The sequence below is a fragment of the Haliotis asinina genome, chromosome 8 (assembly GCF_037392515.1).
Source record: "Haliotis asinina isolate JCU_RB_2024 chromosome 8, JCU_Hal_asi_v2, whole genome shotgun sequence".
Classification (NCBI taxonomy): domain Eukaryota; kingdom Metazoa; phylum Mollusca; class Gastropoda; order Lepetellida; family Haliotidae; genus Haliotis; species Haliotis asinina.
The window spans coordinates 12,348,481-12,375,937 of NC_090287.1; the positions used below are offsets into that span (position 1 = coordinate 12,348,481).

A 27,457-nucleotide genomic window follows, 5' to 3' on the forward strand; every position below is an offset into this window, starting at 1 on the left:
ACTTCCCTTGGGTTATGTGAACGCGTTTGCCGCAATCCCGTACTTAACAGTAATTAATTAATTTATTTGAATGTTAACAAGTAGAAAGCTGACTTTACTCGTGTCCTTTTTTCAAAAAGTTTATACATGATGTTAAAGAAATATTGATTAGTATATTAAATATCAAATGTACTCAATAGCATAAAAATCTGATGTCAACTTCTTTACATTGATGGGTTTCCGACGTTTCCGAGGATATTTACCAATGAAGGATTAAGTATACACTTCGAAACAGCATGTCCATCAATACAAATATGCTGACGTCCATAAATTCGTGCCAGTGCATGTGTCACATGTGAATGCAGTTGAAAAAGTATCATTATTTGGAGAAAGGCCATCACGGAAGGTCGAGGACATGATGTAATGAAACCTGCAGTCATTGTGAAATTGAGGAAAATTAGCAACCTGGATTTCCAAACCATAGCGAGTGTGTGAGTTCAAATGGTTATATTTCTGCAAAATCATGGCAGAGGAGAACACTATAAATTCACACATTGTTTTCACCCAGGGAATCGATCCCAACATGTCGAGCGAATGCTTTACTCATTCGGCTAGTGCAGCGACCTGCACTCTGCACAGCAACAACTTTTGATACTTTGGAATTTTAACATGTCTTTTTTAATCCACCGCAACAACGATATAGCAACGGTTTCCATGGAAACATGACTTGGGCCAATCATACAAATTTTAGCTTTATCAAACTAGGTACTCGTCCACAATGTTCCGCATGACCCCAAGATATGCCTTTCGTGGTTAAGACCAGTGTCTGATTTTTTTGTGGTTTCCATGACAAGAAGTTTGAGTTTGACTGAAATTGATGGTTGTGCTCTTTTCCGAAGCAGAACCTTAAAACCGTTCACTCTTTCTCCACCAAACTTGGCACATAGACAAGTCGGGTGGTATCCTGATGCCTTTTGGGAGGTTTGGATTTGTTAATAAATTTTGTTTGCGTTTTAAGATGGACCTCGACTGAATTTGGTGGCAGTGTCCTTGTCCGCTGCAGAACTGTAAAACTTCAAAATATCCTCTTTCCACTCTGTCATATGCACACCAAAACATTGACATGCTGTAATCATAAGTAGAAGACATATTCATGAAGAGTATTTCGCCGTTGCGGGGATATTGATAACTTTGTCTTCTTGTTTTATCTGTCCATGGCAGCAGCAGTGATTTAGACTGAAAATGTGGTAGTTATGAAATCAGTCTTTCACTCCCTGACGACGTGAGAAATATCAAAACGGTATCCATCAAGTTCAATTCATCATCAAGATGGGGCGGTAGAGTAGCAGAGGCGGATGCAGCCTTTTGAGAAAAGGGTATGCACACTTCATTTTCAATGGTCATTTCATAAACTTTCAGGACAAAATGGGATGGGGTTGAGCACCCCTGCACACCCACGCTCACACATACACACACCCACATATCCTGGATCTGCCTATGGGTAGCATAGTGATTAAAGAGTTCGCTTGTCACCGAAGACCCAATTTCCATTCCCACATGGGTACAATATGTGAAGCCCATTTCTGGTGACATCTGCCATGATATTACTGGGATATTGCTAAAAGTGGACAAAATTCACACATGATGAGCAGGTCAGGTTCAACACAGCCAAGGCAAAGTGACTTCAGTGTGTCAATTTGGTGACAAACCACTCGGAACACAAATAACAACATGTGACCTGTGAGACAGGTTTATTAAAAATGTTTCAGACGCCAGATACTGGCACCTGGACTACAAAATAATCCATTTTACCTTCCAACCTGCATCAGCTGTCACAGTATAACACAATGCAAATCAAATACCATGCCATGTACAATTTGTTAGCAAATATTGTTTCCTTAAAAATTTATGTTGTTAAGGATACACAAATTCTGAGTACACCTGGAATCAGAACGACATTGTATTGATTTGTTAAACTTGCATTTGTCTTTCAACAAGAAGGAGAATAACAACATGTATTGCCTGATTATGTTTTAATTACTGGGTCACTGCGTACAAATTCAATGAACATCTTTCTCACCATATGATGATAACAGCCATAACAAAACAACATTATCCCATTACCTGTAACTTTGCACAATGGTGAATCTCAATGCTTAATGAAGAATGAAATCATGATGAACTTTTCGAACATGAATGTAGATGTGCAGTTTATTCCCCAAAGTTGGAGTACTACTGGCATTTTGTCTCAGCAGAAGTGCTCTTACAGCTAAACTTACATCTAAAATAGACTAAAGTAATTTGATTTAAGCCTGTCTCAGAGGGGTCGAAATTCCAGGCAGTTGTCTACACATTAACAAAACAGTCTAAATGACCTGCCTGTGGTACTAATCTTACAAGCAAACACAATGACTGTTTCTGTTGCCATACATCAGTTTAGAACAAATTCCTTCAAAATGATTTCAACTCCAACATATTTGTCTGAGAACAGATTAAGAATAATGCAAATCTGCATAATATCTTCTCCAGTTATCAGAGCAGGGCCATAAATAAACCAGAGTTTCAGCGGGGCATCTGCCCCCTCGCACTGTTTTACGGATTACTTTTCTGCTTCAAAATATTGACAAAACACTCTTTAACGTTGATAGACCCCCTTATTAACAAAAGCTAACTACGGCCCTGTAGAGGATTGCTACCAACCATGTTCACTGACAGAAGGTGACATTTTGTGAATGAATTAGTTTTAAATCATTTATCAATGGCGCCTGTTATTTTTTCCATCAAAACATAACAATCTCAGCCAACACTGGTACATATGGCACACGGTGAGAGTAAAGTGGTACTTAACATTACATTATACAAAACAACCATAGCAACCATGGTAACTGGAATGCTGAATGGATTTCATTTAATGAGATTTTGACAAAGCTCTGTGAGTAAACCATGGGCACAATAGCATTGAAATAGAGGAAAACAATTCCCTGTGTTGTATTTCAAAGATTAGAACAGGTGAACTTTCATGAGTAAATTCAAACATTAAATAACAAAATTTTGAATTGCTAAGTCAGGTCCTCAAAAGCAGTTATGCGATTACAAACGCACATTGTGGACTTCATCATGAGACTGGCCCTCGACCAATAGTCTTGGATATGAAACAGATTCACAAAAAGATGATCTGTACATTAATCCTGTTGCCATGGGGTCAGAATATAGAGCTTGTATCGACAGGCTTGTAGTAACGTGGGTGTAGTGCCATCTAGAAGTGGGGCTTGTCATTGTCACGTAGGGTCAGGATCTCGCTGTCAACATCGGGCGATGGGAAGCGATCCACGAAGGACTGGATGAGTCCAGCTGCGTTGGCTTCATAACTCTTTAAGGTCACTTTTCCATCTGACAACAGACAGATGATAATGATCTGAATGCTCTGTGTGAAATAAGCACTGAAGTCAAGGACCCACATCTAAACACTCATGCTTATGTTTCAAGTTAAATATGTTGACATTCTCAAAATCACAGGTAGCACAAGATGCTGCTTAAACATCTTGATATAGCCCCACTTGAGTGTGAGATTGGACCACATGATTGTGAGATTGTATCACATGGGGTGGGAGTTAGGACCACAGTGAGCGTGAGATGGGACCAGAAGAGGTGGGAAGTGGGACCACATGGAGCGTGAGATGGGACCACATGGCAAGTGAGATGAGACAACATGAGAATACAAGCCTTCTCAAAAATAGATACATATCTACTGCTAGCCTCTAAAGACCCTCAAACATGTTTCCATAAAAAAAACCCTTCTTCTTATACATGTAACACGTCTTTCACAAAACTGACCGCATTAACGCAACAACTCAAGCAAGATTCAATATAAAACTTTTGAGCAACAATAACTGTTACATCACCTTGAACAGATGTGTGGTGTTGAACAAACATCTTGCGAGGTTGTTTACGAGCAAGGACAATCTCGCGAAGACTTAAGAAGTGTGGTTCTGCATTGTCATTGACATCAGAATAGAAGTCGTACATCTTCTTCCCTTCCTCAACATCAGCGGTGGATTTGTACACCTGGAGCACAACAGCATGACAATACAAATATGAATGACTCTCATATTACGGTAAATGAAATAACTGAGCCAGAGGGAACTTCCTATCTGGTCTGCCATTTATCCCATCAGGTGTTCCTAACTTATTTATTTATTATTAATTCCTAACAGTTTTCACCATTTGTAAAGAGACTGATTTAATAAACTGAGGATTTCAAGTACAAGATGCAAGTAGCATTCAGAGTCCGTACAACCCTCTATATGTCAATAAACTGACCTGCTTTCAGCTGAAGATTGCAGAGCAATTTGCACAAATCAATCCATTAGGTCATCCATAACTCAGGACCCCTGCATATAGTCTAAAGGGACACAAAAACTTTCCAACGACCATGCTGGCAAGACATTCTTCTCTTAACATTTCTAGTAGGTAGAAAATAGGTCACCTATTTGATGACATATAAACAAGGGTGCAGTTGTAAAAAAAAAGATATCATTCAGTTTGTCAGATGTTTATTTTTCTTGATATTAGATCCATCTGATGTTCAGGGAGGAATGTAATTACATTTCACTGCTGCATTGCTGAGTGAGTGAGTGAGTGAGTGAGTGAGTGGGTGGGTGAGTAAGTGAGTTTAGTTTTATGTAATATCCCAGCAGGTGACACCAGAAATGGGCATCACTATTCCATCTGTTTCTGAAAGAACCAAATGACATTAGTAAAGATTATACACTTTGATTCACTATTCATTACCTGAAGCTTCCGAAGGAACTTCCCAATTGCAGGCTTGCCCACTTTAATGATCTTGGTGCGGTCAAGTTTGATCCTGAGATCAGGTTTACCATCCTCCCCTGTTCTCCTGGTGATTGTGATGAAGTCTTCCCCTGCCTCAAGCATGACCCGCAGGATACAGAACCTCGCCTGCATGTGAGCCTGTTACACACAGAGTCATAACATCACATATGGAGGGTCAGTTGGGACCACATGGAGGGTCAAGTGGGACAACACGGAGAGTCAGATAGAATAACATGGAGGGTCAATTGGGACAACATGGAGGGTCAGATAGGACAACATGCAGAGTCACATAAGTGTACGATGAGACCATATTCAGTGTGTGATGGGACCACATTTAGTGCGAAATAGGACCACAGTGTCAGGCGGGACCAAACTGACTGTGAGATGGGACCACATGGTGCATGAAACAGGATCACAATGTTTAATGTGAGGTAAGACCACACGGAGAGTGAGATCTCACGACATGTAGCGTGAGATGGGACCACAAGGAGCGTTACATGGAACCACACTGAGTGTAACATGGGACATGGAGTGTGAGATGGAACAACATGGAATATGAGATAGGACCACATGGAATGTGAGATAGGACTACATGGACTGTGAGACAGGACCACATGGACTGTGAGACAGGACCACATGGAGTGTGACATGGGACCACAGTGACTGTAAAATAGGATCAAATGGAGCATGAGATAGGGCCACATGGAATGTGAGACAGGGTCACATGGACAGTCAGATGGGACCATATGGAAGGTAAAAGATATAGTAACACATAAGTATGTCAGTATGGCCCAATCATCTTAATGCCAAGCACCAGAAGGAGAGGCAACATGTTCCATGTTTGACACAATCCAACAGATGGGAACCTCTCACCTGGTAAAACACTTAACATACAAAGGAGAGAGCTTCAGTAAAAGGAGATAACCAGATTCATCTTACTATAGTCATCTGACAACTCACCTGTCTCCAAGCACGTGTCTCTGGGGAGTAGAACTCCAGGGCTAGCAGACCAGCACGGGCCATGTTCAGCCAGTTGATGTAGATGATGTCATCAGCAGAGTCTCCAACATGGCCAAATATCCTGCCAAGTCAGAATTTCATATCAGACATCAGTTATAAAGGGACCAATCATATCTCAGGAAATTTAACAGGGACCAATCAGATGTCAGGTAGATGCAAAGAGACCAATCACATGTCATCTATTCATGTAAATCCAACAGCTGGTAATAAAGAGACCAATCAGGTGTAAGCTGGTGACATTGAGACCACATAAGCTGGTTGCATTGAGACCAAGCTGATGTAATCTAGTTACATTGAGACCAACCAGATGAAAGCTGGTTACTTTGAGATCAGTCAGACGTTGGGTGGGTATAAAGTGACAAATCATACAGGTAGATATACAGCAGACAGCAGTCTCATACTGCAAAGTTATACAAGAAATTGTATGGTTATAAAAGGGACCTGTTTGCTTAAAACAAAAGTGATGATTACAATAGGGACAGGACACTAGATGAGTGTGGTATGAAACATCCATATACAGTTATGTCAATCTGGAGTGTACAGCCTAACACTGGAAAAGCTTCCCAGTGCCAGACATCTTCAAGAAGTTTGTCGTAAGTTACATTGAAATGGATAAGGTCAAGACAATCTGGCAAATCTTACAATACACATGCTTTGCAAATCTTATCGTTGACTGAAATCACCAAGCCAGCTGCCAGTTTGTTTATGAACCAAATGTCAAGTCCTTTGGAATGATAGATTATTGTCATCAGAAACCTGTATATACAAGTTTTGTGTCATATGTACAGTTGTAACAGGTCTACTATAGCCATGAGCTCCTTTAGCATCATAGAAAACAGACTTTGATATATTTGTATTGGTAGCGCTAATTCCTATATCTTACTTTAAAACATCGAAGGAGAGGCAAAGGTAGATTCCCACGCACTCAGCCCGGCACTCCTCGTAACTTGACGCCACTGTGGAGAACTTGCTGTCCCATGTCTCACCTGGGCAGTACCACGTTGTTATCTGAACATCACAAATTCATCAAAACAATAGCACTTAACACCTTGTATTGAAACATTTTACTTGAAGTCATACAGTTGTTGTCTGAATATGATTATGAACATTTGTTGGTACAAGACTATGAAGTGAGGTGAGGTGAACTGAGGTTCATCACCATACTTAAGAATATGTCACTCATATGAAGACATCATGCTTGAGTCTGTGTGGCTGCTTGTACTTTCCCAGACTGAAACCTGTTTTTAAAGTGCTAGCTCGCTTAGATATCATGTCACATGCAACATGAATACCCTACTCAGACACATTACACTGACTCCAAGCCAACCAGTCAACAAGACTAATGAACTAATCACAGCTGCTCATTTCCGTCACATGTGGTTGTTGAATTATCAATCACGTGACAGATGTCAGAACTCCCTAAAATGTATGTTGTGCCAATCATCATGATTTAATGACACTTGCAACTACACAGACAGAGCTTAATGTTAAAAATGTACATTGTGTAACCTGCCAGGATTAAATGGGGCTGTCAAAGTTAAAGAATCCATGAAAAAGTGGATATTGTGATTCAATGGGTGACTGGCAGCTTGACTCCTGAGAGTTTCTAGGACGTTGGCCCTGCCCCAAGTGAGTTTGTTCTGAAACCTTGTATGTAATGCATACAGCCAAATTTGCCTCTGTTCAACCAGCAGAAGATGGGTACCCAGTGGGATAAGACATATGACTATTATAGCATTCTTCAACCTTCAACTCTCAAAATTAGTAGTTTGACCATAAAATTAGTAGTTAACTAAATAAACAAAATCATGATGGACTCTGAGAGAAAAAAAAAGAATATTGCGGTCACATGATTAAATTATTTCCACCAGAATTAAATGTATCAAATCGCAAAGGTATTGAAATCAGCTTCGCTAAAATTATGTTTGTTACTCGCAATAATTCCAGTTCAAATACGTCATTAAATATGATGAATGGAATGTCTACATATCCGAATTTTAATGCATTTTATTCAAATTTTGTAGGATTTCTAGTGGAATTGTATTTGAAGTTAAAATTTGTAGTGACTATGATAAAACCGTAGAGGTTGTCATCTCTGACCATCCCCGTAACCTGTGTTCTTTGCGCATCCCCATAACCTGTTCGCTTTGAGCATCCCCATAACCTGTGTGCTTTGAGCATCCCCATAACATGTGCGCTTTGAGCAACCCCCATAACGTGTGCTTTGAGCATCCCCATAACCTGTGTGTTTTGAGCATCCCCATAACCTGTGCGCTTTGAGCATCCTGTGTGCTTTAAGCAGCATATGGAGCCAGGAAAGGAGCATTATAAATGTTCTGAATTATTTATCATTTTTCAAATCTTAACGCTAAAAATCTATGTTGGAAGTCGACTGGATTATTAGACAGGACCTACCTTTTCCCCAGTTTCCGTGTGTTCTACATTATCCTGGTCAAAGTTGAACTTCCCATCCTCTTCCTGACAACACACAATCACATTACAGTTCAACAGCGTACACATGCATTGTGTTAAACAGATGTCCATTTATCACAAATCATATACTCTACGAATTGTTCAAACATCCATGATTATATTTAGCAAAGGAAAACATATGTACAGATGTGCCTTGAAATAATATATGCACTGTAATAAAATCCAATATGCGTTGTCATCTTTAATGAACAATCTTAAATCACTGATATTATTAGCTGAGTGTGTTTCTGTAATGTAAATATTATTTGAAATACTGATAATTAAGACGATAGTCAAACCTGCAATTTTATGGACAAAACTTCTTGTGTCACATTTCTGTGTATGTTCTTACACTTTTATCAAGCTAAAAGTGACTACACCCACGTCACAAGAAGCAGTGTGGAGTAAGAACAACAAATAGTATGTGCTCAAAGGAGCAGACAGGAGTTGGGGGAGGGGGTTTGGTAGGGGAACACACACCATGACCTCAACCTCTCTTCTAGATCAGCCGGTGACAACAATGCTATCCATCATATGAGAAACGGTTACTTGAAATCCCAGGATAAGTCAATACTGGGCTTGAGCGATTACTTGTGTAGAGAATACAAAGACAAAATATTGAAATGTTCACCTTTTTGAAGAGCTTCCCACTGCCATGTCCCAGCAATTCATGGAGACCAACCTGGACTTCAAATGACGCGAGTTTCAACTTCGCGTACAGCTCCTGGAAAGGGGAGATAATTCAATAACTACTACATACAAGGTTTCAGAATTTCATGTGTTAAAGGGACAATGGTACAGTGTCATCAGACACGGATTGTCTGATTCAGAAGTTGTGTTTACTAGTATTAAATCCAGTCATGCAGCTAGGACAAAGCAGAGTGCAGGGCTAAATACACCACACCAACTCACCCACATATCTGTTCCCTCTCACGCCAATTCAAAAAAAATCCATTTCACCAAGAATAAATTGAAAACCATGTGTCTATGTGACAATAAAACATATCAATTTGATATCCATATTAATCAACGTGTATCAATACATCACTGAAAATGTTTTCCATGGTGATCAAGCTTGCCAACTTGGTTAACACATATGATAATTGCGTGTATGATGCTCATGATGTCGATCACTGGATTGTCTTATTTTGACTTGATTATATCTAGATCCCCTCCATATAACGTGAATACTGCTGAGTGCAGTTATGGACAACAACCAAACCAAACCAAAATTGTGGACACCAGTACTGAATATTAAGGGACAATACTACAACAGTTAAAAATCATACATCGAAATTATTTCCATGTCATGTCATACTTTTAGTTCATGCTTCATTCAATTCAGTCTCAATCACAGCCCTACACAGTCATCAAAGCCCAATGAAGAGCCAGCATTATGGTCATGTGTAAAGTTTCACTATCATACACCTCACTGTCGAGGTTGTAGTAGTAGATCTTTATACTGATGCAAACAGTATGGAAAGCAGATTGAATGGTTTGCTTTAAGTAACTGTCCACAAAACACTGCATCAGTACAGTTGACATACTGTATCTTTGACTGTTGTATCGGAACCTACGTATTTAGAGAGACGGCACTTAATTAATGTCTTCACCTTGTCTTCCTCATCCAGGAATGTAATCTTTGTGTCCTTGTAGCCGGACGTCAACACATTTCCTAATGACACATTCTTGAAGCCCTCGTTCTGCCGAATATCATCATCTGGTTTGTATGTTAAGATTACAGAATTAGGAAAACATATGTACAAACGATAAGTATCTTTGAGGTGAGGTGAAATGTATTTTGACGTTGCAATTAAGAATATTTCTCTCATATGACAATGTGCATGCAGGTTTAAGTGTAGCTCCTTGAACTAGACCAAACTAAAGATGGCTTTGTAATGCTAGCTCAGAGATACAATGTCCCAGTTAAGCATGAATATCATACTCAGACATTATCCTCACTCCAAGCCGACCAATCTTTGTTTCACCAATTCATGCCAGGGACCAACAAGTACCATATTTTTACGCCGCCAGGGACTGAGTAGATATATTTGAGGGAAAGCTTACCAATTAGCAAACTATGAAGTATCTGTCCAAAGTGTATGAGTGATTGTCTGGTGATGACTTGATTCTCTACAGACCGCTGACTTTGCTGGAATATTGCTGAGTGCAGCATTAAACAACAAACATACAAACAAACCAACACAAATGATGTAACTGTGGCCACAGGTGTCTGCAAGGAAGAACCACTCAGCTTTGGGCTGATGTCTCCCACTGTACCTTGGATTCACACATTTCAGTTACATTTTAATATGAACACATTAAAATCCTCTCTGTTCAACACCTTCAAAGGAGCAAATTGATAAAAGGTTGTTAAGACAGAGCCAACTCACAGTTAGGAATGTTGATTCCTGCAGGGATGCCACTGCCACCGAAGCTGAGGACGTCAAGGGAGGTGAAGTCTGGCCGCAGGAACTTGTCTTTCTCATACTCTGCTGGCCATGGCAACAGTGCTAGCAAGTGTTCTGCACCCTCCACAAGGGATCCAAACTTGGCACTCATAGACTTGTTCACAACCGCCACAAAACCTGGACAGTATGACACACAAGTAAAAACATGTTGTCCTGCATAATGTCTGACAGAAGTATCACCAGGATGTCTCACAGAAACATGACTGACAGAAGTGTCACCAGGATGTCTCACAGAAACATGACTGACAGAAGTGTCACCAGGATGTCTCACAGAAACATGACTGACAGAAGTGTCACCAGGATGTCTCACAGAAACATGACTGGCAGAAGTGTCACCAGGATGTCTCACAGAAACATGACTGTCATAAGTGTCACCTGGATGTCTCACAGAAACATGACTGACAGAAGTGTCACCAGGATGTCTCACAGAAACATGACTGACAGATGTATCACCAGGATGTCTCACAGAAACATGACTGGCAGAAGTGTCACCAGGATGTCTCACAGAAACATGACTGACAGAAGTGTCACCAGGATGTCTCACAGAAACATGACTGACAGATGTATCACCAGGATGTCTCACAGAAACATGACTGGCAGAAGTGTCACCAGGATGTCTCACAGAAACATGACTGACAGAAGTGTCACCAGGATGTCTCACAGAAACATGACTGGCAGAAGTGTCACCAGGATGTCTCACAGAAACATGACTGTCATAAGTGTCACCTGGATGTCTCACAGAAACATGACTGACAGAAGTGTCACCAGGATGTCTCACAGAAACATGACTGACAGATGTATCACCAGGATGTCTCACAGAAACATGACTGGCAGAAGTGTCACCAGGATGTCTCACAGAAACATGACTGACAGATGTATCACCAGGATGTCTCACAGAAACATGACTGGCAGAAGTGTCACCAGGATGTCTCACAGAAACATGACTGACAGAAGTGTCACCAGGATGTCTCACAGAAACATGACTGACAGAAGTGTCACCAGGATGTCTCACAGAAACATGACTGACAGAAGTGTCACCAGGATGTCTCACAGAAACATGACTGACAGAAGTGTCACCAGGATGTCTCACAGAAACATGACTGACAGATGTATCACCAGGATGTCTCACAGAAACATGACTGACAAAAGAGAAAACACAATGTCTGACATTAGTGTTAACTGACCTTCAAATTCTCCCCTGACACCATAAGGGTCTCTGTAGGACTCTATGAATCCAATATATCTGAAACAAGACACTTGCAGACTTAAGACAAGATATGTAAAAACAATATGTACTCTTTCATTTCTATTTTAGAAGTTGTAAAGGATATGGGTTGAATTCTGTGGACGTTCCTAAAGAAAGAAAGAGCTTAAACATATTCACATGAGAACAAAAGTGATGACAGCAAAGCATCAGTGTTATACTTACGTTTCTACTATAGGTCCCTTGTTTTTTATCCAGAACCTGGAACCATCTTTGTGGGCTGGTAATGAGCCTGTGGTAAAGCTCTGAACATACTCTTCCAACATTCGCACCTCATTGTCTGTGGCTGCATATTTCTGGAAGAAAGAGTGACTGGTTTAAATCAGCTCTGAAGAGTATTTCAATCATATCCAGTAGGTGATCATGACACGAATGGACAGCAAGATGTCACTGACATCACAGATGCCACAGACATTTACTACTGTCATTAAACCCACATGCATGATATTCATATTCCAGTATCAGGATGACCTAGATCCCTATGAAATAGTCCCTTCTCTTATGAATATACAGCATTATCAGTAAGGAGGTGTGAGCAAGATTTTAATGCCTCTTTTAGCAATATTCCAACAATTTCACACAGGGGATACCAGAAATGGGCTTCACACATTGTTCCCATGTGGGTTTGCTTCATGAGTAAACACTTTAACCACTTGGTTGTCCCACTTGGTTGCCTCACCACCCCCAATTTGGAGGGATTAAACTCACTTTTCAAACATGTTAACACAGAGCGCTGACAGAACATATGTTGAATCCACTGTCTGGCCTTTTCAGTGTTACATCTGAAACACCTCATCCACAAGCTACAACAGGGACTTGAAATAAACATTCTTCACTGATCAAGGTTGAACTATCATGTTTCAATTCCATGACATCCCATTGTCTTCAGAGAGGGTAATACGTGCAAAATTAGTGGACTTATTGAAAGTCTTTTGCATCATCCCATCATTTGAAATTTGTTAGCCTTTGTTTAAAAAAAAATTTCAAAATATTGGATGATGCTAAGTGACAACATTCCAGGCTAACTTGTGCATATAAAATCAATTCTGAACCACTATTAATTGTTTACAAAGAACATACCTTGGCCTCATTAAGGTTATCTACAACACGCTTGAGAAGAGGAGAGTAGTCTCCCCTTGTAACGTTGAACGTGACTGGTCCGGCAACATCTTTTGGTGTAAATTTATGTTCTCCGAGCCCATTTTCAGATGTTACACCTGGAATATCTCCACTGGCTGGTGAGAAAGATGATAGACAGGAAATTATCACATTCGATATACAGTCATTTTCCACCATATGCATATCCTGTTACATAACATATAACTTTCAATCACACAGGACACACTTGGTGATTCAGTTCGATTCACCGAAACTCAAATTTGGTACCTCAGTTTCGATTCTGATTACTATTTTGATTTCATAATGGAATCCCTATTTAAATTATTGCAATGCTGCCAGAACGTAATTCTGACTTGAACTCATGCAGTTTTGAACGCTGGAATGGGGCAAAACGTGATCGGTTGACGCCAGACTAATTATCCAGCGTATTGTTCTTAGTATCTTTGAGCACCCATTTAGTGGGTGGATTTAACCACATATAAATTTAGGCAAATTTGGACCAAGTCCTGGGCGGGTACCAGGTTGGATTTCTTGAGGTTGATGATCCATCCCAGCCAAACTAGGATATCTATCACTGCTTGAGTAGAATCTAGACTCGCTGGCCTTGGGTTATGTCCAGCAAAGCCTGAACCTTGTCTCACAGAATACCTGCTTTGATCGGAGAGGACGTCATTGGACTGTGCCTTATGCCAATAAATTCTGGCGGACCTTGTGTCCACAGTGGGAGATGGCTTACGCAAATGGTGGACTGCACCCAAGTATTTCACGTTGCCTTCTCCCATTCTGGTAGGTAAAGGGAGAGGCGACCACCCACGTAAGTAGTCCCATGCATCATGGGTGATGGAGACTGCCCCGCAGAAGCAGCCGGCGAGTTAAGCAAAGGGTCGGGGCAGCCCCAGCACCCGTGAAAAGGCTGCTGAGAGCTAGATGAAGACACCCGCTCTTTCCCCTTGCATGTGGCGCCGCAGCTCCTCTTCCTACTCCTACCAGCAGCCAAAGCCAGCAGGCAGACTCAGACATAGGCTGCGTCCCGGAAGAGGAGCTCGCTACAAGAGCGCCGGGGGCGAGAAAACAACGGCTGCTCCAGCAAGGCTTTCGAGTATTGAAAAGACGTCGCAGCTGGTGCAGCCTCCCAAATGACCTGCTGTACCCCGGCAACAATGTCGCTCCCAGCTGAAACGGAAGGGCCAACAAGGTCTGTAGTGTCGTTGCCGAGTAGCGAGATGTCGACAACCACAGCTTGCACATCCCCATAACTGCGCACATCACCGTAGATGCCGCCGATCTTAACGAGTTGCACGTCAGGTGGGCCTGCACTTCGGACAGTTGACGTAAGAGAACTACATTCGTGGAAACATCCCCAGGGTTCTCTCCCACCTCCAGCGCTGACCTCTGTAATGAAGAGAGGTAAGCCGCATGGACCACCACCCTAACCTGCTGCATGGCATTCCGATAGACCGCCTCATAGGTCCGGTACGCCTGGGGAGCACCCGGCTGGGTAAAAGGTGGCACTAAACGCCCTCGCTTGGCAGCCGGAGCTGCAACCAAGGAAGCCGAGCCTCAACCCAAGGGCGACCGAAGTGAACACACATTCATCCACAACTGGTACTAGGAACAGAGAATCGTCCCCCAGCTGCTAGCGCCGCACAAGCTCTGGTAGATCAAAGCAGAGGCATGTCCCAGCAAGGAGGGGATCCATCACATCCCGCACCATGGAAGGGAGAATGTGGAGCTGCGTCTGCCAGGGTTGCCTAGGAGCAAACACCTCGCCTGGCAGACAGAACTCAGCCGGGCTAGTCCGGGTGGCTAGTCGGGACTGCGGCATGGGGAATAGCCTGTGCGATACGATGACGCATCTCCCTCATGGCCGAGGAAAAGCTGAAAGCTCCCTTGGGCTCCTCCACCTCCCCAACATCCATTGCCTCGATCTCCGAGCCTGAGGCCGAGGCAGAATCCTCAAGAAAAGAGGACCCACACCCGGACCCCGTGGACGATTAGACCACAGCAGGGAAGGAAGAGCCCAAGGCACCTCCCACTCCAGTCACCAAACCAGTACCATCCGAACCCTGATCCCAAGACGCACGAGGAAGCTCGGACGGAACCGAGTCCTCCGCTCTCATGGGGAGGGGTGGCACAGAGACCGGAACCCCAGGAATCCTCCACAGACCCTTCGCCAAGACCGAGAGAGGGACTGGGAGTGAACCCTCCCACACCGGGGTAGGCGAGGTGTCTGGACCCAATGCCAAAGGCAAAGGATCAACAGACATCTCCAGACGAGCGGAGCGAGCAGAGCTCGGCGATTCGCTCCCCTAGCCTCTCTGTCCCCCACCCAGAGTGAGTGATGACCTCCTGCCAGAGACCTCCAACCGACTCGTGGACAAGGGACTTCAACGAGGCCATGTGCTGCCGAAATAACTGGGTGATAAGTGACCTATCAAAACCAGATGTACACGAAGCGGCCTGCGGCGTATTGACAGATTTAGGGTTGCTAGGTTTAGACTTAGGTTTGTCTTTACAATTATCATGATTAGCTCTCTTAGTCTTAGACGGGGGAAGCTTCGGCTCCCCTCCCGCCTCCCGTAATTCCTTGTAGAATAGGAAATCTGCCGCCCTCCGTTTACAGGTCCGGGGGGAGAAACCCAAACAGAGTTTGCACACCCTGGGCTCATGGCCCGCTTTCTCCAGACAGCATAAGCATTTGTCATCCTTATCTTGGGGAGGGATGTTAGTCCCACAAGACGCACACGCCGTAAAAGCCTGTACAGCAGCACATAATTGACTAACATGTACAAAACACTGAAAATTATGTGGCTACCCACGACATGAACTAGTTGGTACTAGATGTAATATTTCAACACTCGGGGGCGCTGACTTCCCGACCAAATTGAAGATGGATTTCAAGCAAAAATAATGCTGATTCTGAGAGTTAAATGACATCTGATGCTTTTACTTGTAAAATGGAAAATGGATTTAGTTGTGCTTACCTGTAGTCTCGACAGAGGCTAGTCTGATCTCATAAACAGGGAGGTTAGTACTCATGTCCTCAGTTTTGAACAGGCGTGTGTTATATGGACTTAAGTCCTGGAAGAGACAATATGTAACAAGCAGATTAGGCAATAACTAATACACCGAGATACTCCACAGAATCGATTTCACAAGTGTCCGCATGAAAGGTGATATTCCGCACATCCTTACACATACCCTCCTATATGTTTGACCGAAATACTGTAGTTCTGATCAGTATCATCCATACAAGCCATGCAGATTCTATTTTGAAATCTTCTTTTCTGAAAGTCAGCAGCAGTGGTTTTCTACTCATGTGTGATTTCTTAACAAGATTATGCATTAGTCCAGTTACATGGCAATGATTTGTGCATTTATTGAGCCTGGAGCATACAATCCAATGAGGAATCAATGAACATATTTCAGATATGGATGATAAGTGAGTAAGTTTAATTTTATGCCACACTCAGCAATAGGTCTGTATAAGAAGTCCAGTCTGGAACAGACAATCCAGTGATCAACAGCATGAGCACCAATCTGAGCAATTGGGAATCAATGTTATGTGTCAACCAAGTGACCACCCGATACTGTTAGACGTCTGTTACGACCAGTGTCGTCGACTTTTGTGGCCAGCATGGGTTGCTGAAGACCTATTCTACCCCCAGATCTTCACAGGTCTATGATGATAAGCATTAACCAAGTCAGAATGACCAGCCAAAACGGCTAGCTAGAATTCACACTAACATGTTGCTTAATATGACTCAAACCGTCTAAACATGGTCTCAAGCATGTAAACAGTGTATGTCAGAGATGCCAGTTTTAAGCCATAACATTATAGGGACTAATTCCCTTTATCGTGTAACAGAGTACTTGAGAGTTACGCCATAACTCTCTGAATACATGACCCTTTTCAAATTACTTTCCAGGGTCTCCTTTCACGAAGCAACCTTTACTTAGGTTAATCTAACCTCCCAATTTTTAACACTGCACTAAGGTCACCTTAGTGACTTACAATCACCTTAGTGCCTTGTGAAATCCATAGCCAAGGTTTCCTTTAATAATTGCAAGAGCTATGTTAGAAGTATCTGACAGAATGCAAATCACATGACAGATTGTGTCTACAGTATAAACTTACCAGTTTATTCATAAATTCTTGAGCAATTTCCCCATCTCGACTGTCACAGTTCTGTGAGAAGTATGTTGTTGTTCCCTGAAGGTGGATTATGATATTAGGATTTTCTCCTCATCAAGATTATATTGAGGTCATGTTTTGAACTAGCAAGGTAATAACCCATACAACTGAACATTACAACCTAAAGGCTGGTTCATATGCCTTGATTTGAAGTTAATTAATATCACTAATAATGACTAATATTGAATGAAAATCTAATGATGAAAACATGTCACATAGTTAATGACTGACACATGCAATCATTTTGAACATTTTAATGAAACAAGATTAAAATAAAATGAACAATTTACACATTTCAGACAAAAGGCTTAAAATATACCACCAACCATGAACAGTATCTTTTAAGGCACAAGACATCATGTCACATACTGGCAAAAAAAAATCTATTTTTGACATTACATTTTCTAAATTTGTTTGACTCATTACGTGGTCACTGTGCTGTGAAAGTAAGAAAGCTGTATAATTACCTTCTCCCCAAGCCCAAGTTCTTTGTCCCTGGCATCCAGGGAAAACATGCGGTCCTGGACAGAGCTCCACAGGGACTGAATGCCCCCTGGGTCGGCAGTAGCAGCAGCACTGTTTAGGATCAGCTTCTCCATCTTCTCCTGCACAAACAGATACAATGTCATACACTGTGTTGTGTCAATAAGTGTTTGCTGCCCAGTCACATCATCAGCAATATATCTATGAATATTCTATCAGCAATTTCAGCTGACAGGAGCTTTTCCTAGTCAATGTGCTCATCTTGACAAACTATAAAATTTATCTAAACTAACAGAAAATAAAGTCATGGACAAAACATTTGAGAAGTTGATTTCACATTTTTGATGACAAAACACATTGAACTTTGAAAGCTTTCATCATTTGTTCCTCATATTTTTCTTACCTTTGGCAAATTGGGGATAAATTTGCTATCACCAAATGACTTGTAATTCCCCATATTTGAGTAGAAGCCTGCTGCGTAAATCAGCACCGCCTAGAGTAAAGTAAACATAGCATCATGACAATAATGCAATACACCAGCAATATGGTGGCCGTCTGTAAATAATCGAGTCTGCACGAGACAATCCAGTGATCAACAGCATGGGCATCAATCTGTGTAAGTGGGAACCAATGACATGTGTCAACCAAGTCCATGAGCCTGACCACCTGATCCCGTTAGTCACCTCTCACGACAAGCATAGTCGCCTTTTATTGCAAGCATGGGTTGCTGAGGGGGCTATTCTACCCTGGACCTTCATGGGTCCATGACTATAGGAACCATGAAGATTAGGGAAAGAACTGGACTTCAGCAACCCAAGCTGGTCAAAGGAGGTCACTAATGGGATCAGATGTCAGACTCACTGGCTTGGTCTACACAGACACTCACTGACAATCACTGGTCCAGGCTCTGTTATTTCCTGATCATCAATCTCTGTGATCATCATCAGTACTGACAGCTCGCCCTATACACAGTGATACCATCTTACACAAGCTAGTTCCAAACTGGGACTCTAAGCATTATCAGAACATGTTCACACATCTTTTAAACTTATACAAACCTGTAGAGGTTATGAATTCTTTGAAGAATGTCCTACTTGGGGTACATATATAGCATTAAAATGTCCATTTTAAAATGCCTACGACAGTTGTAACAATATTCCAATAAATATTTTACAAAACAAAAAACTTGTTTTTGTCTTGTGAGACCACCCCTACAGTGTCCCTTCCTGGGCCCCCAACAGCCAAGAGCAAGTAACTCTCGCCATCTACCTCGTACCTCACTTTTCATGCTGAACTTGTAAGGCAGAATGTGGGGAGGTGAGTGGCCGTACCCCAAGGAGGACATTCTATAAAGAATTCATAACCTCTACAGGTTTGAATAATTCTTTTTCAGAAGAAGTCCTCCTTGGGGTACATAGATAGCATAAGACAGACTCCCAACGAACTTGAGTCGGGGAGAGGCATTCTGTCTGCTAACGTGTACCCTTGACACACTCTCACTCACTGCTGAAGCTGCAAGAGGCACCTACCCAATCACCGAGACCACAGATGTCAATCGTAGCGTGGTAAATGCGGGTAATAAGCCAATCAAATGAGGAGCTCAGGAGCAATTGACATATGCCTACGCCCTATGCTCTACACTGAAGTTCCCCAAACCAGCAAAACAGTGGGAATAACAGTGCATAAAAAATATTGATAGCGTATGTCGACACTATAATGGAAAAATTCTATTATTTTTTTTTTACCACCACCAGTGAATATCCATCACCAACAACGATTCTGTGGAACCCACCACTGAGAGAAAATCGTACAAGGTCATGAAATCACAAGCTCATTCAGCTAGGGGGGTCATGGTCCTGCCCACTGGTGAGAACTGTTTGAACACACCAAGCACGCTCCCTTGAGTGATTGTTTAACTGGCAGTGACGGATGAACGTGCTCGGCCAGCTCCAAATAGCCGCTGAGCAGATCTCCCGAATGGGCAGTGCCACTGCATAAGCCTGTGATGTAGCCACTGCGTTAACCGAATGAGCTTTTAGCCCATTAGGTATGGTTAACCTCTTATGAGTGCAAGCCATACAAATGGCAGAGACAAGCCACCTAGAAATGTTTTGCTTGTTCCCCGGCAGACCAGCTCTCCCTTCGCAATGACAGCAGAACAACTGTTTATCCTTCTGGATATCAGCAGTTCGTTTGATGTAAGCTATGAGAGTTTTACGGACATCTAAGACGTGAGCACGTCATAGAGAGGTACTGGACAGTGGAGGCTGCAAGAGCGTAGGTGGCTCGATAGGCGTTGTAACATGAAAAGCACCTGCGATCTTAGGACGGTAAGAATCCGGCAGTCTAATACTGACCCTGTCTTTATGAAAGACAGTCAGAGCAGGATCCGCTGAAATTGCATGAATGTTGCCTACCCTCCTGTCTGACGTTACCGCCACAAGAAAGGCAGCCTTCCAAGTTAACAGCTAGAGAGAAAGAGAAAGAGAAAGAGGACCGAACAGCCAGTCAAGAACAACTGACAAGTCCCATGAAGGACTAATCCGCCGGACAGTCGGACAGATCCTATCCACACCTGCTAGAAAGCGCTGTACAAGAGGGTGCTGCCCCAAGAGATCATTATCGACAGGCATATGAAAGGCTGAGATAGCCATGGAATAGCCCCGGATGGTAGATGCAGCTAAACTGGTCTCTAACCGAGACTGTAAAAATTCCAACACTTCAACTAAAGTTGAAGAAAAAGGATCAAGAATTCCCCTGTCGACACACCAGCGCGCATAACAGGCCCATCTATCCTCATACTGAACGCTTGTTGAATTCCCCCGTGAAGCCAGAATTGTGTCTGCAACTGGTGCAGGAATTCCGCTCGCCTGGAGGTGATTCCTGACAGTGGCCAAGCCACCCACTGAATCCTGGGATTTGAGTGCGGCCCTCCTAATAGGACAGGAGGCAGAGCCAGAAACCTGAGAATTACCTGAAACCAGCCTTGAGATGACCAAAGCGGTGCAAGAAGCACAAGTAGCCGAGCTAGTTGGGTGGCAAGCTGCAAGAGGACCTTGGGAATGGGAGGGAATGCCCACAATACCCTGTCCGTCCAGTCGAGTTGGAAGGTGTCCTGGGCAATGCCTCTCGGATCCGGTATCCGACAGCAAAACACCGGAATCTGGTTTGTCCCACCAGAGGCAGACAGATCCACCTGGAACGACCCAAACAACCGGGAGATAGTCTCGAATATCTTCAAATGCAGCATCCACTCGTGCAGGGCCAGAACACGTCGAGAGAGCGCGTCTGCTCGAACATTGTCCACCCCCAGGAGATTGAACTGGTTGCACCACAGCAGAAACTGCCATGCCTCCTATAGGAGGGATGGAGACACCGTACCGCCCTGTTTCAGGATATAGGTCATTGCCATCTGGTTGTCCATCTCCAGACGCACCACACAGCCGCAAACCATCTCCTGAAAGTGTTGGAACACTAAGCGGACTGCTCTCAATTCTAGCACATTGATGTGCAGGCGTGTTTCGCTCTGTGACCACTGGCCCGAAACTGATTGACCGCCCAGTACAACCCCCCACCCTGTGAGGGAAGCGTCCATCTGAATTGAGAGATCTGGTGAGGGAATGTCCAGGGGCAGGCCCCGGGATAGATTCCCTATCACTGTCCACCACCGTAAATGAGGAACTAACCATCCCGGAGGGTGGAGAATAATCTTGTAACTCTGGGAATGAGACCACATCCAAGCCAAGATGTACTGAATGGGTCCCATCCTCAACCACGCTCTCCAAACAATGTCCACTCTCGCCGCCATGTTGCCTAACAACAGGAGCCAAGTCCGAGCCGAGGCCAAGGGGGACTCGAGAAATTGTGAAACTTTGGAGATTCGATCCAGAGACAGGGAGACAGACAAGCCTCGCGCTGTTTTGAATTGTGCGCCTTAGAAGATCAGATCCTGTGTGGGAACTAGGTCTGATTTCTTGAGATTGATAATCCAGCCCATCTTGGTGAGAATACACATAACTGCGAACATCATGTCTCAACTCAAGTGAGTGGCAAGTGCCTGAATGAGCCAATCGACCAGGTACAAGTGACAGCACCTGCCCTGTGACCTGGCCTGTGACGCTGGGATCAGCCTAAGCTTGGTGAACACCCTCGGAGCCGTACCAATGCCGAAGGGAAGCACCCGAAACTGATAGCATACCCCGTAAAAGGAAAACCAAAGGTACTTCCTGAACTCAGGATGCATGGAAACATGCAGGTACGTGTCTTTGAGGTCGATGGGCGTAAACCAGTCACCTCTTTCTACAGATGAGATCACTGACAGTATTGAAGGTACGAATGAATGAAGGTACCTGCAACATCCTGTTCAGTCCTTTTAGATTTAGAATAGGTCTGAACCCTCCGTCCTTTTTGGTGACTAGGAAATAAGTGGTATAAAATCCCTCTTGTTCCTGTCCCCTTGGAACCACCTCAGTGGCCGCCTTGACCAGTAATGACTGGACCTCGGCGCAGAGCATGTCGGCTTTCTTCGGAACTGCCAGCACTGGAATGCAATGGATCCCGGAAAAAGGAGGTGGGTCTCGCTTCCAGCAGGGGCCGATTTCCCTTCCCTCTGAAAAGGCTGCTGGGGCCCGGCCTTTACCCTTGCCTTTACGCGCCTGCAATGGCTGCACAAATTTAGCAGCGAGAAGGAAGACCCGTCCAGCCCACCCCAACCCTCCCCCTCCTCCATAGTTTCCTCGACACGATCCCCCAGAGGCGACGTCTCTGAGTCGAGAGACAGCTCCGGAGGATCAGTCGAGGGAACACCCGAGTGTGAGACAGGCTCGAGCACAGCCGAGCAGCTCAATGCTAACGACCCAACACCCGAGATGGAGTCCGGGTGGCGGACAGCCGGTAACGCTTCCAGTGTAGACATGACAGGCGTTGCACCAATATTGGCTGAAACTGAAACTGAAACTGAGGATGAACCCTATTTTTCTTATTCGACTCTTTTTAACCTTTTTTGGAGGGTGGCTCTTGACTTATGAATTCCTAATAGCGCCCCTGCGTTAAAAAGGAACCATACATACAGAATTGGGAGCTTTCTCACTCATATTCACTTCACTTCGTAAGCTTGCAGTATTTGTAGAGCTGTAGAATGGATGACTGTCTTGAATGACGACAGCGTGAAAAGTGAGGTACAAGGCAGACAGCAAGAGTTACTTGCTCTTGGCTGTTGGGGGCCCAGGAAGGGGCCCTGTAGGGGTGGTCTCACAAGACAAAAACAAGTTTTTTGTTTTGTAAAATATTTATTGGAATATTGTTACAACTGTCATAGGCATTTTAAAATGGACATTTTAATGCTATATATGTACCCCAAGGAGGACATTCTTCTGAGAAAGAAACTAACAACTTGACATATACTTCAGCAAACTTTGTGCTCTAAACCTTTAATTCATGAACTGATAAATGATTTTCTGCAGTTCTAAGAATTATGTTCTTTGTCTTTTCAGATTTCTTCAGATTATTTAAGTCTTATAAAGTTTGTTGATGTCATCCACTAAATAGTAAAGCAAGACAGTGATTTTGGTTTACCGCCGATTTTAGCAATATTTCAGCAATATCACTGCAGGTGACACCAGAAATGTGCTTGGCACATTGTACCCATATGGGGAATCAAACCCAGGTCTTGGGTGTGATGTGTGAACGTTTTGACCACTAGGCTACCCTACTGTCCCTATTCAAGCAAGAGGTGTGAATGAGTCCCACCTGAAACTCTTCCTTGCTGAGGCCATATTGTGTAGCTATTGCCTCAAGATCGGCTATCGACTGTGCCCGGAACACTCTCTGCAGCAGGACGAAGATGCCTGGGGATTCTGGGGAGGTCTGCAATACATACACACAAGAACTGACACAACTTACACTCAAGTCTGCTGGGACACCACCTATCACTTCAATCGGTCGGGATACTACTTTACTGGGACATCACTTACCTGGGACACCCCTTTCCTGGGACACCTAACTAGGACACCATCTTACTGGGACATCACCTTCTTGGGACATCACTTTTTAACTGGGACACCAGTAACACCATCTTACTGGGATACCATCTAAATGGGACAAAAAGGTACTGGGACATCACTTAACTGGGACTCCACCTTACTGGAACATCACTTAACTGGGGCACCACTTTACTGGGACACCTAACTAGGACACCGTCTTACTGGGACATCACTTAACTAAGACACCATCCAACTTGGATACCATCTTAGTAGGACACAATACAACATGGATACCACTTAACTAGGACACAACCTAACTGGGGCAAAACCTTACTAGGACACCACCTTACTGAGACACCATCTAACTGGCACACCATCTAACTGGGACACCACCTTACCAGGGCACCACCTTACTGGGATACCATCTAAATGGGAAAAAACCTCACTGGGACATCACATTACTTGCACATCACTTACCTGGGATGCCATCTGACTGGGACATCACCTTGCTAGGACAACACTTAACTGGGACACCATCCACCTTAAATACAACCTTGGTGGGGCATTATCCAACATGGATATCTATCTGGTACAAAACCTTACTAGGACACTACCTTACTGAGATGCCATCTTACTTGGACACCACCTAACTGGTACAACTTACTTGGACACCACCTAACTGGTACAACTTACTTGGACACCACCTAACTGGTACAACTTACTGGGACACCACCTAACTGGTACTTACTGGGACATCATCATATTCGGACACCATCTTACTGGACACTGTCTAACAGGAACACCATCTTACTGAGACACCACCTTATTGGGACACCACCCAACTGGGACATCAATCTAACTGCAACATCACCTTACTGGGACACCATCTTACGCCACCTATCACTTTAGTCTACAGGGACACCACCAAGCACTTTAGTCTGCTGGGACATCAACTCACTGGGACACAAACTTATACTTGAGTCTGTTGGGATATCACCTTACCGGGACACCAAGTTACACTGAAATCTGCCACAACACCAGATTATTGGGACATCAGTTTATATCTAAGTCTGGTGGGTAATCATCACACTTTACTGTGTTGTCACAGCCTCAGACTTCAGTCATGCACTTACCTGTAAAAGTACAATAAGACCGCCATTGAAAGAGGCCTGTGAGATATAGTGTGCGTAGAGCTGCTCCTTGTCCGTCAGATTATTGAAGGCTTCCTCACAGTCCAACAGGCAGATGCCAGTCTCATTGGACAGTACATACTGCGACAGGTCAGTCATTCTGCGGGAGTACTGCGGACACAAAACAGTGGAAAATATATTAGCATTTAAATATCCACACTGACTCTACCTGCATTCTCTGTATTCATCAGAAGGGTCATGAAGTGCCTCTGAAATATTGTTGTGAATGAGCTAAAAAGGTGATCAATCAAAACGGGTGATATCTTCATGTTTTCACAACTTCTATATCTTTGTCAAGGACTTCTGGGTAGAGATTATGTCCTGTGGAATAGTCATTAAAGAATACACACCTCTGGCCATCAACCCTTGAAACAAAATCTCTTCAAATCCACTATCAATATAAGTCAGAGATATGGACCAGTATATCTAGTCAGCTATTTTAGCATGATAGCAACATAAAAAAGAATTCATGAAAGGCTACGTTTCACCTCAACAATCAACCGACATGACAGACATTTCTACGCTGGGTCATACTAGTTATGAGTAGTGAGCAGTTGGTTGAGAACTGTCAAAAGTACATTTCTGAAGTACCTTGCGCCTGTTATATTATATCTATCTTACAACTTTCCCTTCTAATATAGAGGGTATCTGACATATATTCATGTCATGACATTCTATGTGTGATTAAATAGTTTCTCTTTCTACCATGCTTCAACTGTTGGATTCCTTCCCATTGTGTTATAACAGATATCAAAATAGGATATTTCTATGTAGTGCACATATCCACACAACTAGTACATGAAGAAGGCTCTGTATTGGGGGTGTTTAATGGGTTTGGTCAGAAATGATGATCATAGCTTGACACAATATAAAGTCATCAGTTCAGTCACCTTCTACCATGGAATGTTCTAGAAATGAAATGTAACAGAGAGTTGTAACTGATCAGGTAATGACATACTTAAGTACACTAAGCTGAAAATAGTTTGTTTTTTTAACTTATGTCACTACCAGCATCAATAGCTGCAAACAATAAAACAAGTTCTGTGCATTCTTTTTATACTTGAGAGTGGGTGACTTAAGATTTATAGTCACTTTTAAGGCAATATTTCAGCCATACCATGACTAAATTCATACCTGTGGGAGAATCTGAATAAGAACATAGGTCCAGCAACCCATGCTTCATAGGAGATAAACAAATGGAAACAGCAGTCAAACTCAGATGCACGTTATTTAGTCTCAATTACATTTATAATTGCCTGTGATAGAATCACATGACTGTCTGCTCTAGACTCAATCATCTACACTTACAGACCACAAAAACATGACTAGAAACTCACAAAGAACACTTTTTCAAAAAGGTTTTGGTCAAGTTTTTTAAAAATGGGAAGGCTGTTTAGTGTTGCATCTAATATTATATACTTTCTGCAATGACAGCTGTATCGCAACATATCTTTCATACAAGTAGAAACGAAACGTTATTAATTCAGTTATATTACACAGTGATAAAATCATAACAATAGCCATCTTTACTAATAGTCACAAGTAACCAACCACTATTTCCGCCATATTCTGCAACACCTAAAAACAGTTTTAGGAGTACATCTGATTAGAAACACGCAGCAACATGCATACAAGGACGGAAACCGAAAGTAGACATTGTTTATCTTACTGATTGTGACAAACTACAACTTCTTGGAATCTTCAAGCTGTTGACAGGTTTCAACAGGACATTTTGCGTTTCCCTTTGATTGGTGAATCAAATACTCTAGACGTCAGTGTGACAAAATGTTGAACTATGTCAAGACCGATGTATGTTATGTTGTCTTCCTAAATATGAAAAGCATTACGCTTTGACTTGCACGAATCATATCACTCACATGTGGCACGATCTCGCACCGATCTCACACCGGAAAAGGAAAGGTTCAAGGGAGATAATTCAAGTGAACTAACTTCAGTGTGGGAATATTACACACTGGAAGGACTATACCTATGGAGCAAAGTTAGTATGTAAAAAAGTGTGAGGTACGGGCGGAATTCTTTCCCAGATTGGAGGTCCATCCACAATAAATGCTCTAATAAGTAATTAGACGAATTACTAATGTTAAACCCTTTGATGCGAGGCGTACGTAAAAATTGTTAATGTAACATATTTATAAAGGGGCGCTGATGCGGAGCAATTTCCGTGGACTGGTGTTTTCTTTTGTTATTGTTTTTCTCCCTTGAGTACCCGGGTGATATCCCAGAATTCGTGACACATTTGTGTGCATTTTGAAAGTTAATTTTAAAAAAAAAAACAGTGTCTGCTTATACGTACAGTGAATTTCTAACATGATTTTAATAAATTAAAACAAAATGCAAATATTAAATTTAAGACAGACGAAAGTTATAGCAACAATGTCAGGCTATTACCTCGTTCATTAATGTATCCATCAATATCCACATAAAAGAAC

At 42.8% G+C, this 27,457-nt stretch overlaps 1 protein-coding gene across 3 annotated transcripts; it reads right to left on the reverse strand.

The window, feature by feature from the left end:
* Window positions 1-1,715: 1,715 nt before the first annotated feature.
* On the reverse strand, window positions 1,716-26,949 carry LOC137293630 (dipeptidyl peptidase 3-like). Of its 3 annotated transcripts, none has more exons than XM_067824291.1 (19): window positions 26,885-26,949; window positions 24,951-25,118; window positions 23,585-23,701; window positions 18,240-18,329; window positions 17,821-17,958; window positions 17,297-17,371; window positions 16,143-16,239; window positions 13,120-13,274; window positions 12,205-12,335; window positions 11,960-12,018; window positions 10,698-10,892; window positions 9,918-10,024; window positions 8,936-9,028; window positions 8,248-8,310; window positions 6,716-6,840; window positions 5,773-5,893; window positions 4,771-4,950; window positions 3,882-4,044; window positions 1,716-3,369 (listed from the first exon to the last, which is right to left on the reverse strand). In XM_067824291.1, exons 2-19 carry the CDS (start codon window positions 25,104-25,106, stop codon window positions 3,236-3,238), a joined length of 2,199 nt encoding a protein of 732 aa, XP_067680392.1. In that variant the 5' UTR covers window positions 25,107-25,118; window positions 26,885-26,949; the 3' UTR covers window positions 1,716-3,235. The 3 variants fall into 3 exon arrangements, with proteins under 3 accessions (XP_067680392.1, XP_067680393.1, XP_067680391.1); XM_067824292.1 differs by having other exon boundaries at window positions 26,677-26,931; XM_067824290.1 differs by lacking the exon at window positions 26,885-26,949 and adding an exon at window positions 26,559-26,662.
* Between the last annotated feature and the right edge of the window lie 508 nt (window positions 26,950-27,457).

Excerpts from the sequence above, each read along its gene's own strand:
- LOC137293630 (XM_067824290.1), bottom strand. Across the intron at positions 17,959-18,239 it reads TTATCCCCAATTTGCCAAAG|GAGAAGATGGAGAAGCTGAT; the intron begins GTAAGAAAAATA and ends CTGTTTGTGCAG. Across the intron at positions 3,370-3,881 it reads ACACCACACATCTGTTCAAG|ATGGAAAAGTGACCTTAAAG; the intron begins GTGATGTAACAG and ends GTCTGTTGTCAG.